Source organism: Opisthocomus hoazin, chromosome 15, assembly GCF_030867145.1.
Source record: "Opisthocomus hoazin isolate bOpiHoa1 chromosome 15, bOpiHoa1.hap1, whole genome shotgun sequence".
Lineage (NCBI taxonomy): Eukaryota > Metazoa > Chordata > Aves > Opisthocomiformes > Opisthocomidae > Opisthocomus > Opisthocomus hoazin.
The window spans coordinates 26,780,272-26,794,988 of NC_134428.1; the positions used below are offsets into that span (position 1 = coordinate 26,780,272).

The following is a 14,717-nucleotide window of genomic DNA, read 5'->3' on the forward strand; positions in this document are numbered from 1 at the left end:
TTTTATAATATTCTGTATAATTTTATCCCGGTTGCTGTATTTATCTCCCTGTCCTCGTATTTTAATTATTTCCTGTGTTTCCTTAGCACCGTCACTTTGCAAGTTTTCTTTCTCTGTTTATTTTAGTTTGCTGTTCTATTTGTTCATCTTTCCCTTTATTTGCCTAATCCTATCACTTTTTAAATTTTCTTTTTACACCTGCTTTTATTCCTTTTGCTGTTTTTAAAAATTATTTCTCATCCTTTTTTTGTGCTATTGGTTTTTGTAAATTTTCTGAGTCTCCTTTCTAGTCTGCTATCTCTATTTCATAATTATTTCCTTTACTTTCTTAATGCCTATAATTTTTAAAATGTTCTTCATACGCCTGCTTTTGTCACTTTGATGTCTTGAGTTTTAGCTATTTCTTCTCTTTCTTTAGTGCCCATGCTTTTTAGATTTTCTTTCTGCATCTGCATTTTAGTTCACTGTCCCAATTTTTCAGGGTTTTTTTTCCTCCTTTTTTTCCAGGGTGGCTGCAGAGGGGTTGGGGGAGGGAGTGATGTGCTGCAGGGCTGTTCTTTCAGGATGGGCTCCAGCTGTGGGCCAGGGCAGTCCAGGTGGGACCCGTGAGGTAAGAATGGGGTCGGGCCAAGGTGTTAAAAAGGATGTGGGCAGGGATGGGCCAGGGCAGCCCCTGGTGCGGCCGAGGATGGGGCCAATCCTGCTGTGCAAATGGCTCCTGCTGGGAAGGGGGCTGCCAAGGCATGCCTGTGCGCAGGAGCTGGCCAAGGAGCGAATCAAAGGGCGTTCCACAGGCAGCCGCCTCCAGCAAGAAACAGCCAGACCCGCGGCGCACTGCTGACACATAGCTCCAGGAGCTCACTGCTTCTGTTGGCTGCATATGTGAGCCGCCATGCGTCTGGGAAGCCTCGTGGGACAGAAGCATCGAGGCTAGGATTGGGCAGCCAGCACTGCGGAAGAGGAAGGTGGCAGAAACGGAGAGAGAAGCGTCAGGGTAGCGACGGTCTCCTGCTGGGAGCTGCGGTGAGTCATGAGTCCGGGCCCATCCCCCACCGTGCTTCTCCAGATCTCTGCCTGCCTCCCTCTCCTTTTTGGGCTGTCTGGCTCCCTGAAGTGTTACGTTCTTCTGCCAACACCGCCCTGTATCTTGTCGCCTTCTGTATTTCCTTTCTATGTCTCTCCTGTTCTGGCTGCCCAGCTGTTATTATTTCATTCTTCTCCCACTGCCGCCTGCCTTCTTTCTTGGGAAAATTGCAGTTCTAGGTCTCCCTCTACCCAGCGACCTACCTCTGTTTTCAGCGACCCCTTCTGCTCTGCTCCGCTCCCTGTCACTCTTCCAATGTCCTTTCCCTAGGACCATCTATCAGGTTCCCTCTCCCGATGTTTAACTTCTTGCCCGTATGGCCAGTACCCTGTTGCTTTCTAAATTTGCTCCTTGTGGCTATGTTTAACCGGTTCCCCGTCCGTGTGTCTCTGCCTGTCCTCTACTTTATAACATTTTGAATTTTGTTTGATTTATTTAGTTTGCTGACTCTATTTTTAGGTATTTTTCCTCTCCGTTCTTAATCCATTTGCTTTTTAAATTTTCTTAATATGTCAACTTTTATCCAGTTTGTTGTCCTTATTTTTCAATTTTTTTCCCCGTCTGTCTTTTACCTCATCATTTTCAAAATTCTCTTTCTGCATCTACTTTTATGAAGCTGCCCATCCCTGTTTTTAATTGTTCTTTGTCGGTCGTGTAACCCCTCGCTTTTACTATCATGAAGTTCGTTATCCCTATATTTAATTTTTTTTCTTTAATTCTCTAATAGCTGTTGCTTTTTAAAAATTCTCCCTGTCTACTTTTATCCCGTGTGCTGTGTGCGTGTTAATTTTTTTCCTTCTCTCCCTAGCACTGTTGCTTTTTAAAGTATCTTTCGGTGTCTCTGTTTTACTTCACGATCTGTAATTTTGAATGTTTTTTCCTTCCTTTCCCTAGTCCCCATTGCTTCTGAAATCTTCTTTCCACATACCTTTTTCCCAATCGCCATCAAAGATACTTTCTTCTCTTAGCTCCGTCGCTTTTTCTGTCTATTTCTGCGTTTTAGTTTGCCGTTGCTATTTTTCAGTTCTTCCCCTTCCTCTTTTTCATTGTTTTGTCTTTTTTCCCCAGTGCCGTCGCTCCTTGCATTTTCCTTGTGCATCTCCGTTTTAGTTCGCTGCAGCTAATTCTTAATTATTTATTTGTTTCCGTAATTGCTATTGGTTTTAAAATTGCCTGTCTGCTTTTATTTCATTTGCTGTCTTTTCATCTACATGTCAGTTTTTTTTCCTTAGCGCCCCCGTCTTTTACAATTTTTTTTTCTACTTCTTTCAGTTCAATGTTGCTATGATTTAGTTTTTACATATTTCCTTGATCCTATTTGCTTCTAAAATTTTTTCTCCTTTTGTTCCGTTCCCTGTCTTTGTTGTTAATTATTTCTCGTCTTCTCTTAATGCCGACGCTCTTTAGATTTTCTTCCTATGTTTCTGTTTTATTTCACTGTCTCTATTTTTGATTTTTCCCTTGATTTCCTTAAAAAGGCTCGCTTGCATAATTTTCTTTCTATGACTAATTTTATTCCCTTTCCCATTTTTCCAAAAATTATTGCTTTTCTTTCGTTAGTGCAGATGCTTTTTAAATTTGTTTCTATGTCTCTGATTTAGTTCTCGTTCTCTTTTAAAATTTGTTCCTTGTTTCGTTAGTCCCTGTGGCTTTTAAAATTTCTTGTCTTCTTTTAGCCCATCCGCTGTCTTTACTTTTATTTCTTCTCTTATCGCCCTCGCTTTTTAGATTTTCTTTCTACGTCTGTGTTGTAGTTCATAATTTTTCCATTTACTTGCCTAATCTCCTTTGCTTTTAGACTTTTCTACTTCTGTCCCATTTGCTGTCTTTATATCACTGGTTTTTTTAATTATTTGTTGCGTTTTCTTAGCGACGTCACTTTTTACATGTTCTTTCTACATCTGTTTTAGTTTGCTGTCCCTATTCTTTCATTTTTTCCTTCATTTCCCTAACGTCCGTTGCTTTTTCAATGTTCTTTCTGTGCCCAATTTTTCCGCTGCGTAGTCTTTATTTCTGGACTTTTAATAGCGCTCTTGCTTTTAAAATTGTCTTTCTATATCTCCTTATAGTTTGCCATGGCCATTGTAAAGTTTTTTCCTTCCTTCCTTAATCGGCGCTGGTTTTAAACTTTTGCGTCTGCTTTTGCGCCTTCTGCCGTCTTTATTTTTTCTTTCTTGTCTTTCCTTACCGCTGTCGTGTTTTCAATTTTCTCTTTATGTCTCTGTTTTAGTACGCTGTCCGTATTGCATAATTTTCTCCTTCCCTGACAGCTATGGCTTTTAAAATGTTCTTTCTATGCCTACTTTCGTTGCTTTTGCTGCCTTTTTAAAATTGATTCTTGTCTTTCTTTAGCACCGTTGCTTTTTAAATCTTCTTTCTGTGCCTGTTTTTATCCCGTTCACTGTTTTTATTTCGCTATTTGTTAAATAATTTCTTAACTTTCCTTAGCACCCTTGCTTTTAAAATTTTCTTTCTGCATCTACATTTTTGTATGCCATCGCTTCTTTTTTTGCCATTTATTTCCTTAATCTCTATCGCTTTTTAGATTGTATATATTTATCCTGGTTCGTAGTCTTTATTTCATCGTTAGCGCTTTTGAATATTTCACGCGTTTCCTTAGCGCCGTTGCTTTTTAGGTTTTCTTTCTATACCCGTTTTAACTTGTTGTCCCTATTTTTCAGTTTTTCTCTTTATTTCCTTAACACCCGTCGCTTTTAAAATGTTTTTACTGTATACTTTTTCCCCTTAGGTGCCTTTCTTTTTTTGTTCTTTCTTCAGTTTCCATATTCCTCCGGCTTTTTAGCTTTTCTTTCTACGTATCTGTTTTAGTTGTCTGTCCTTCATTTTTGATTTTTCCCTTTATTTTTCTAACCTTTGTCGTTTTTTTAATTTTCTACTTCTATGTCATTCGCTACCTTTATTTTTTAATTAACTTTTCTCATTTTTCCTTAGCGCTGTCGAGTTTTACATGTTATTTCTACATCTCTGTTTTAGTTTGCTTTTGCCACTTTGTAGTTTATTTCTGTAATTCTCGTTTCCTTTAATAAGTCTGTCTACTTTTATCCTATGTTCCGTCTTTATATTTAAATTATTTCTCGTCTTTCCTTAGAGCCCTCGCTTTTTATGTTTTCTTTCCAAACCTGTTTCTGTTTGCCATCACTATTTGTGATTTTTTCCGGTATTATTTCCTTAATCCCCGTCGGTTTTTTCAGTTTCATTCGTTTACCCTGTTCTCTGTTTTTCTGTTGCTGTTATTTCTTCTAAGTATTTATTGTCTTGCCTTAGTGCTCTCGCTTTTAAAATTTTCTTCCTACCTCTTAGTTTGCTGCTCTTATTTTTTTAGCTTTTACCTTCATTTTCCTAAGCCTGCTCGCTATTGTAATGTTCTTTCTACGCTAGTGTGTGTGTGTTTTCGACGTCTTTGTTTTAGTTATTTCTTGTCTTTCCGTAGCGCCCTCGCTTTTTAGGCCTTCTAAGTCTCCGTTACAGTTTGCCATCCCTATATCTTTTTTTCCTCTTTATTTGCCTAATCCCCCTCACTTTTTAAATTTTTTGTCTACGCCTGCTTTTATTCCCTTTGCTTTTTTTAAAAAATTATTTCTTGTCTTTCCTTAGTGCCGTAGCTTTAGAAATTTTCTTCTAAATCTCCGTTTTCATTTGCCATCTCTGTTTTTAAATATTTTCCTTATTTCTTTAATCCCCATAGCTTTTAAAATTTTCTGTCTACTTTTATCCCGTTTGTGTTCTTTATTTGTCTGCCTTTAATTTATTTCTTGTCATTCCTCAGCACTGCCGCTTTTTAGCTTTTCTTTCTAGACCTCTGTTTTAGTTTGCTGTACTTCTTTTTTTTTTCCCCATAATTTTTTTCCTTTATTTCCGTAATGCTCGTCAGTCTCTAAATCCTTTCCCTTCGCTGTCTTTTTTTAATCGTTTCTTCTCTCGCTTCTACGCCGTCACTGTTTAGATGTTCGTCCTACCTTTCTTTTTTAGGGTGTCATCTTTGTTTTTTATTTTTGCCTTATTCATCTTTGTTTTTAAAAACTCTTCCTACTTGTATCCCATTCTCCGTCTTCATTTCGGTGTCTAAAGTTTTACATTATTTCTTGTCTTTCTTTAGCGTCCTCTCCTTTTATGTATTTTTTTTCTACAGATTTGTTTTAATTTACTGTCACTATTTTGTATTTTTGCCCTTTACTTCCTTAATCCTCCTCGCTTTTTTGAAGTTCTTTCTACGCCTACTTTTTTTTTTCTATTCGCTGGCTTTTTAAAATTATTTCTTGTCTCGCTTTGTTGCTATCCTTTTTTAGATTTTCTTTCTACATTTCTGTTTTAATTGCCCATTGCTATTTTAAATTTTTTTCCTTATTTCTTTAATCCTCATTGCTTTTAAAATTTTCTGTCTCCTTTTATCCCATTTGCGGTCTGTATTTGCTAACATTTATTTCTTAATTCTTTCTCATCTTGTCGCTGTCGCTTTTTGATTTTTCTTTCTGCAATTCTCTCTTGGTTTGCAGACCCTCTTTCACAATTTTTTCCTTTATTTGTGTAACGCTTGTAGCTCTTGAAGTTTTCATTCTGTGCCTACTTTTTCCCTTTGCTGTGTTTTCTCATTTATTTCTTCTTTCTTCTATGCCACCCCTTTTAGATTTTCTTTCTATATTTCCATTTTATTTTTCCATTGTGACTTTTAGATTTTTTACTTATTTCTGTAATCACAACAACTTTTAAAATTTTCAAATTTTATCCCATTTCACCGTCTCTGTTTTTGTTTCTTGTTTTTCCTTAGCGCGCTCGCTTTTTAAATTTTCTTTCTCCATCTCTTAATTTGCTGTTCCTATGTTTTATTTTTTCCCTTTATTCCCCTCATCCCTCTCGCTTTTTCAATTTTCTTTCTGCACATGCTTTTATTCCCTTTGTTTTTTTTTTCTTAATAATTTGTTCTCTTTCCGTGGTGCCTGCGCCTTTTAGACCTTCTTTCTATTTGACATGCGGAAACAGAGTCCACAGCTCACCATGAGTTATAAAGCAGGTATATTTATTGCGGCGCCAGGCACAAGGGGGATCGCTCCTCCTAACTTGCGCACCGAGTCACAAAGCACACACCTATATTACAAAGCTTATCTAAGCAAGCTGGATTATTGTAATTTATTTCTAGGAAGAGGCGCGATAATGATAATGATTTCTAGGAATTCATTATCGTGCTACACCCCTCTTTAGCGCTTGCGCAGAGTCGTCCGGTGGTGGTCTGTGGGTGTCTTCTGGATGAAGGCTCGTAGTCCTTGCCGTGCGCTTTCATCTTTGGCTCAAAAATTCCCAAGTCGTCTGCGTTGGCCGAGTCCCGAATCCTAGAACCGTTTTCAGCTAGAGAGTTGCTTCTTACAGACGGTAAAGTTCTGGTTATCGGTCCTTGTTTCTCTTTGTTTGCCTCGCAAGCGGTCCTCGTTAGCAACATTTGAGCTCACAGCAGTCCTCGTTAGCAAGGTTACCAAAAACAAACTAAACTAAACTTCAGCGGTTAACTCTTACCTTAACATAGCTGCAAAGCCATAGAACAAAAACTAAAGCTATAACAAAACTGTACTAAGAGTCAATTTCCTACATCGAGTCCCCCCCTTTTCTTTCTTTGCAAATTCTTTTGCTGTAAGGTTACTCTCTTTAAGGGTTTGTCAAAATATTTTTCACTGTTATAAGCAATTCCCTGTTATCATATATTATGACAGTTGCTAAATTCATTCCCTCTAGGTCTTTTCCTATAATTCCTGTATATCCAAAATAGGCCCTTGACCAAGGTCATTCCCAAGTATCAACTCCCATGGGTTTCTGCAGTCACAGCCCACATTATGGCTCAGGTTATTAGCTTAGCTTGGTTATTCCACATTAGCGTCTTTGGATGCGGAGCTTCAGGGGTCCAGTGGACGTTATTTTCTGTCGTTGCCGAGGAGCTTTCTTCACCCTTGTATGCTGGATCCAGGATGTCTGCTCCTTAATCTTAACTGCTGTGTGGGATGTCAGCAGCACTTAGAATGGTCCTTCCCATTTTGGTTCTAGCAGAGAATCTAAAAGAAATCTGATATATACATAATCACCAGGTTCATTATTACGTATGGGCCTATCGAGACCTCGGGCTCTAGTTCCTAAGACCAATTTCTCTATTTCTCGAAGCTGCTTCTGTGAGCTTATTATGTTACCAGTTAATACCTCATCCCCAACTTCACTTGATGTTCCTGCTTGTACAATGTAGGGCCTCCCGTATATTATTTTGAAAGCACTTTGTCTTTCTTTAGTTCTGGGTTTGGTTCTAATCCTCAGGAGTGCTAACGGCAATGACTGGGGCAAAGACAGGTCAGCCTCCTGACCCAGTTTTACAATTTGCAGTTTAATTAGGTGGTTCATTTTTTCCACTTGACCGCTTGACTTTGGATTATATGGGGTATGTAATTGCCAATCTATTCCCAAAAGTTTACTAACTTGTTGAATGATCTTGGCCATAAAATGTGACCCCCGATCTGATGAGATTACCTCAGGAACCCCAAATCTCGGTATTATTTTTTGTACTAGTACCTTGGTTACTTTCCTAGTTTATTCGTTTGACAAGGGAATGTTTCTGGCCAGCCTGAACAGGTATCCGTCAAGACCAACAGGTATCGAAATCCCCCTTTTCTTGGGAGTTCTGAGAAATCAATTTGCCACCGCTGCTCTGGGTAATTGCCTTTCCTGATTTATCCTAGTTGGGCTTTAGGTGCCATGTTAGGGTTACTCTGTAAACAAACCTCGCATTGTTGTGTTTCCTGCTTGATAGTGGTGTATTGATTTCAGGCGACTATCAGCCGTTTTAAATATTTATACGGGGCCTCTGTTCCCCAATGAGGTTTTCCGTGTTCTGTCATAACTACGGCTCATAACACAGAAAAAGGTACTATTATTTTACCTTGTGGAGTCTTTGCCCACCTACCTTTCTCTGTTTCTCCCCCTAGGTCTTCAGTTAATTTTTGATTTTCTTCAGAATAATTTGGTTCGCAATCAATTTGTATTTTACCGTCTGGGACTGAAGATTGCATCCTCAATTCACTTTTCTCAGCTTCTTTTAGCTTCACGGTCCGCATGGCGTCGCTCAGTTCCTGAGCGGCATCTCCCTTTTGATGAGCTTTACGGTGCATAATAGACACTTTCTCAGGCAGCTGTGCCGCTCCCAGGAGCTTAAGAATTTCATCGGCATGTTTTGTATGTTTTCCTTGGGTAGACAGGAGTCCTCTCTCTTTCCGCACAGCTCCATGAGCACGGACTACCCCAAAGGCGTATTTAGAGTCCATCCAGATATTAATTTTCTTACCTTTGGCTAGTTCTAATGCTCGAGTTGATGCTATTATTTCTGCCTTTTGAGACAAGGTGTTTGGGGCAAGGGCTTTGGACTCTGTTACCTGATCTGTAGATGTTACCGCGTATCCTGACTTGCGGGCTCCTTGTCAAACAAAGCTGCTTCCGTCTGCGTACCAGGAACCTTCAGCGTCCTCTAGCGGCTCGTCTTTTAGGTCAAGTCGGCTGGAATAGACCGCTTCAATCGTTTCCGAGCAGTCGTGCGATACCTGTTCCCTTGTGGTCCCGCTGAGGAAAGATGCTGGATTGACAATGTTAGTAACCGCTATTTCCACATCATCCTGCTCTACCAAGATAGCTTGATATTTAAGAAACCTTTGTGGTGAGAGTCAGTGTCCTCCCTTCACCTCTAATACTGCTGATACGGTATGAGATACTAGTACTGTAATCTTTTGGCCTAGTGTAAACTTACTTGCTTCTTGAATATTCAGCATTACTGCTGCTCCTGCCCTCAGGCAGTTAGGCCAACCCTTGCTTACTTCATCAAGTTGTTTAGAGAAGTATGCCACCACCCTCTGATACGGTCCCAGATTTTGGCTTAAGATTCCTAGGGCTATTCCCCACTTTTCGTGAGAGAACGGCCAGAAGGGCTTAGTGGTGTCTGGCAATCCCAAAGCAAGGGCGTCCATCAGCTTTTTCTTTAGCTGCTGGAATGCTCTTTCTGCTTCCTCATTCCAGATGAGGGTTTTTTTTAATCAGATTGTAATACTTCATAGAGCAGTTTTACCGAGAGTCCGTAATTATATATCCATAGGCGACACCATTCCGTCATTCCCAGGAAAGTGCGGAGCTCTTTAGCTCTCTGCCGTCAAGGGGTCTGACAGATAGCTGCGGGCCAACGAACACTGGGGACGACGAGGAAGGAGGCCATCTCATATCCAAGGTAGGTTACTTGCTGTCGAGCTATTTGGGCTTTCTGTGGATAAACTCAATAGCCGTTAAGTCCCAGGAAATTTTGCAGACTCATTGTCTCTATTATACAAAGTTCTTTCGTTTCAGTGGCTATTAATAGATCATCTACATATTGTAATATAGTTCCCACTCTGTGGGGTCGCTCCCATCGTTCCAAGTCCTTAGCTAATCGATTTCCAAAAAGAGCGGGGCTATTCTTAAATGCCGGGGGCAACGCAGTCCACGTCAGCTGTGTCTTTCTTCCAGAGTCTGGGTTTTCCCATTCCAATGCAAATGACAACCGGCTTTCTGGACCTAATGGGAGGCAAAAGAAGGCATCTTTTGAGTCCAGGACGGTAAATCAGGCCAATTCAGGTATCAATTCGGTTAATAATGCGTATGGGTTTGCCACGACATGGCGCGGGTCCTCAACAATGCTATTGATCGCCCCGAGATCTTGTACTATTCGATAACTACCATCTCGCCTTTTAACCGGTAAAATGGGAGCGTTATATTCCAATTCACACTCTATTAATAGCCCATATTTGATCAACAGGTCGATCGCTGGTCGAATTCCTGCCCCGTCTTCCATTCTAAGGGGGTATTGTCTAATCCTTACAGGCCGCAATCCTTGCTTAAGTTTGACCATTATTGGAGAGGCATTTTTTGCTTTTCTCGGTGTCTCTGTGGCCTGTACTCCCGGGTATACCTGGTTCTGGACTTCCTCGGGTACTCCCGAGCCAATGGGGATATTTATGAGGGCAAAATCAGAACTTCAATTAGCTGGTCACTTCCCACCCAGAGTTCTACTTTCCCTTTGGCAAATTTTATTTCTGTCTTTAATTATTCCAATAAATCTCATCCTAATAGAGGCCTTGGCAAATTAGGCATGTATAAAAATTTGTGTACCCCAAATTGTTTCCCTAATTTGAATTCCAGAGGTTTTAGAAAGTATGTCTTTTCACTTTGTCCAGTACCTCCCCTCACCGTTACAAAATCATCATCCGCAGGTGTCAAAGCTTGATTTAAAACAGAGAACAGTGCCCCAGTATTGACTAGAAATTCCACGCCCTGTTGCCATTTCCCTAGCTCTAATACAACCAGCGGATCCTCTAGGGTAGATTCCCCGGGTCCCCATCAATCCTCCTTGATGCGGGCCTGTATCCTTTTCCTCCTTCTCTGCCTTTCCGGACGCTCATTTTTCCAGCGTCCCCTCTGCTTACACCACGCATGCCGATTTCTTTCCGAGGGCCTCTTAGATCACTTCTGAATCTGTTACTCTCTTGTAATGCCGCTACCGACATCCGCTTATCTTTCCATCGTCCTCTCTTCCCTGTTACTAAACGCTCTCCACGCTTCATCTGGTGAAGTTTCTAAAATCCTGCTGTCTGTCGTTCTCTGTTTCTGTGACTTTCTTTGGATGTCGCTTGCTGACTGCCCAATGAATAAAGATGCTAACTGCTGGATTCCTATTTCCGATCCTGGGTCTAAAGAAGCGTGTCACCTCATAGCGTCCCATAATTTATCAAAAAATTGCAAGGGGGTCTCTCTTGGGCCTTGCCAAAAGGCATATAAGGCTGACCAATTCATCGTTTTTGGAATAGCCTGCTCCATTCCCTTTGTAATCTGATCTCTGTAGGCATTCGAGAACTTTATATGAGCTCCCCTATTAGGATCCCAATGTGGACCTTGTAACGGAAAAATGGTCTTTTATATCCTCTCCCGTATTCTTAAGCTGATCACCGGCCAGAACTTGGGCCGTTTTTCATATTAGCTGCTTCTTGGCTTCTGTCATATGGTCCAACAACAGTTGAATATCGTTCCAGCTAGGATTATGCTGCTTTATTGGGAAATGGAAATGTTTAGGTATCCATACAGAATCACTCCAGTAGCTTTTTACCACATTTTTCCATCTTTCCAAGTCAAATGAGGAAAAGGGGACCTTTATTAAAACCGGGGCCTCCCTCTGGTCTGACCGCTTCTCTTGGGGGTGCTCATTTTATCACCTGCTCCCCTTTTCTCTGAGTGCGAGAAGACATTGGACTACCTAGAGGGGTTTCTGAGTCAGAGCTTTCCTTTTCCATTTATCGTACTCCCACTGGCGGCTCATAATGTTCTGGCAGGTTATTCCCTTCGGGTTGCCTCGTTTTATCCGACTTTGTACACCTCTGCCCTATACGACACGGTGAGCAAGATCTTTCCAATTTCCCTTTTCTTTCTCTCTTATTGTCCTTCTCTACAGCTAACGCTAGGGAGTCCCATGGGACCATCAATTCACGGTCTATTTGGTACTCGGGGTGATTTCGGAGGGTAAGGAACACATCCGCATGGGAAACCTCATCCCGCTTCCTTTCTCTTCTCAAAAATAACATCCGTTGCAACAAAGTATTATAATTCATGTTCCATTAAGGGGCCATTTTTCCTCATCTAATCTATACAAAGGCCACCACCAATTCCAATACTTTATTAAGGGCCTCTTGTTCACGCTCCTGCCCAGCGGTCCCCCTATATCTTTCCATTGAGCCAAAATCTGGCCTGAAGGGCTCTCTTTCACTATCCCTCTGCTTTGTTTACCTCCTGTTATTTACCACATCCACCTCTCTGTCCCTCCATCGACGTACGACAAACCAGCTTTGCACCTAAACAGATCCTGCTAACGCTGACAGCTCCGACTCTTAACCGATCTTCTATAATTTTTGCATCGAGAAATAGTTACCGGACTGCAATTTTATACCTTTTTACAGGGAACTACACACTGTAACCCTTAAACTGTCTCATATAATATAACTGCTCCCCAATTGTATTATCTAATCTGGAACGGTATGTGACACTTATAAATACAACATAATATTATGAATATCCCATCAATACCAACATTGGGGTAACTACTTTAAAATCAACATTCGCTCCTTTCTCACACTTCGTTTGTCTCTGGCCGCTCTCCTCACGGAGTACACGGAACTGCGGATCAGAACTCTGCGCTCACTTTGCAGCCAGGCAGCATCTCACTCGCCCAATCGCTCGCTCGCTCAGCACTTTTAACATGCAATAACAGTGCAAAAATACACGTGCATTCTAGGACTAGCCCAGCACTCTGTACAAACGTCACAGCCTCATTATCAGGCGTTATAATAGTGTTGGACGGTACGATCCTTCGCACGACGCACGGTACACGATTTTTACATCATATAAAAATAGACATGGCAATATCAAATATAACTCCTGCTACTGCAGTCGGGAGAACCCTAGTTACCATTAGTCAGGGCATGAGACTTACAAGACTTACCCCACCGCCACCTTAAGGGGACCTCAAACCTCCAACCCTGCGAACAAGCACCGATGCTCTTCACCTCGCATGGGACGTCTCCTCACGACTTAGAGGTATCCCTTTACAGTTAGAACATACCTGGTCCCCTAATGATGGTCCTTGTCTGTCCCCGTGGCGATCTGGGTCAGCAGGGCAGTCCTCCCAAGAAATCTCGGGGGCGCCTGGAGGAGTCCCGTCCTCAGCAGATCCTGCAGCCAGATGGAACGGGTCCTGCCTGGGTCGCCAAATTGACATGCGGAAACAAAGTCCACAACTCACGCAGAGTTATAAAGCAGGTATGTTTATTGCGGCGCCGGGCGCAAGGGCGATCGCTCCTCCTAACTCACACACCGAGTCACAAAGCACGCACCTATTTATTACGAAGTTTATCTAAGTAGGCTGGATTATTGTAATTATTTCTAGGAAGAGGTGTGATAATTATAATGATTTCTAGGAATTCATTATTGTACTCCGCCCCTCTTTGGCACTTGCGCAGCATCGTCTGGTGGTCGTCTGTGGGAGTCTTCTGGATGAAGGCTCGTAGTCCTCCTTGCCGCACGCCTTCACTTTTGGCTCAAAAATTCCCAAATTTTCTGTGCAGGCCAAGTCCCCAACCGTAGAACCGGTTTCAGCTAGAGAGTTGTTTCTTACAGATGACAAAGTTCTGGTTATTGGTCCTTGTTTCTCTTTGTCTCACAAGCGGTCCTCGTTAGCAACATTTGAGCTCACAGCAGTCCTTGTTAGCAAGGTTACAAGGAAAAGAGCTAAACTAAATGTCTGCGGTTAACTCTCACCTTAACATAGCTGCAAAGCTATAGAACAAAATTAAACTAAAGCTATAACAAAATCAAACTAAATGTCAGTTTTCCACATCATAAGTCTCCGTTTTCTTTGGCTGCCCCTTTTTAAAAATTTTTTCCCTCTATTTCCCTAATCCCCTCATTTTTTGGAATTTTTTTTGGTAGGCTATGACGGTGTCATCCCCCGACCTGACCCATAATCCTGTTGAAGCAACAAGCACCAGCGAAGGTTGCGACGGATGCATCTGGTCAAAGCGGATTCGGGGCAGACCGATAACAGCACGATGCAGCCACCCAACCGCGATGCTGGTCAATGTCCAACTCGAGTGAAATTGGGAAGCTGCCGTCGGTATGCAGACACGCCTGAGTCAATCGTCTTATAAATAGCGAGCAGTCCGAGCCCTTTGAGCTCTCCTGCACGGCACCGAGTTAGGGATGCCGCTCATGGTTACTCCTCAAGGTCGAGAGATTCCTCGCCGCAACAGATGGTCTTTAAGTGACTAATAAATGTGCGGAATGCTTGAAAATCTTAGCTAAGTGATGTAAAGGATGGATTGCGTGCATATGATCCTTTAGAAGTAAACAGTTTACCGAGTTCGGGGCTAAGCTTGGATCCAGCCACACCTAGACTCCTCTCCGAGAAGGAGTTTAGAAAGCAAGGGGGTCCATTTTGAACCTCACGGATCCACGGGAGGGTATCTGTGACGGTTTCGTCCAATCCCATCTTCTACGCGGTAAATAATCCGGCATACCTCACCATGGAATCTTGTTCAACTACTGTCGCATTTACTATCCAATTTTGTAGAATTGCTGTTTTAGATCAATAAACGTGTCATCGCTTCTCTCTTATGAAAGAAGCGCACCGCTCCATCCCTGATGTACACCTCCTTTTTTTGCCTTTGCTCTCTGTATTTCTTCTCTTGCTTCTTTGCCGTCGCTTGTTAGATTTTCTTTTCTCCATTTTAGTTCGCTATCGCTATTAGTAATCTATTCCTCGTTTCCCTTATCGCCGTCGCTTTTAAGACTTTTTGTCTACTTTTATCCCGTTTGCTGTCTTCTCATTCAATTACTTGCCTGTCCTCAGCGCCGCCGCTTTTTATATTCTTTCTACGTTTCCATTTGTTTGCCATCTCCATATTTAAATTTGTTCCTTGTTTCATTATTCGCCGTCGTTTTTAAAATTTTCCATCTATTTTTATCCCGTTCGCTGTCTTTATTTTTATTTGTTTCTTCTCTCCTTAGCGCCCTCGCATTTTAGATA

At 41.7% G+C, this 14,717-nt stretch overlaps 1 protein-coding gene across 1 annotated transcript; it reads left to right on the forward strand.

Annotated features, from left to right (window-relative positions):
* Positions 1-711: 711 nt before the first annotated feature.
* Positions 712-13,881, forward strand: LOC142363208 (uncharacterized). Its single transcript, XM_075436085.1, has 4 exons — positions 712-1,023; positions 9,213-9,341; positions 12,809-12,952; positions 13,622-13,881. The coding sequence occupies exons 1-4, from the start codon at positions 712-714 to the stop codon at positions 13,784-13,786; spliced, it is 750 nt and encodes a 249-aa protein (XP_075292200.1). The 3' UTR covers positions 13,787-13,881.
* The last annotated feature ends 836 nt before the right edge of the window (positions 13,882-14,717 follow it).

What these genes read in the sequence shown, in the direction of transcription:
- LOC142363208 (XM_075436085.1), top strand. Translation starts at nt 712, where the DNA reads ATGGCTCCTGCTGGGAAGGGGGCTGCCAAGGCATGCCTGTGCGCAGGA. An exon ending in GTCTCCTGCTGGGAGCTGCG is followed by an intron (nt 1,024 to 9,212) that starts GTGAGTCATGAG and finishes ATATATCCATAG; the next exon opens with GCGACACCATTCCGTCATTC. An exon ending in GAGGCCATCTCATATCCAAG is followed by an intron (nt 9,342 to 12,808) that starts GTAGGTTACTTG and finishes CTGGGTCAGCAG; the next exon opens with GGCAGTCCTCCCAAGAAATC.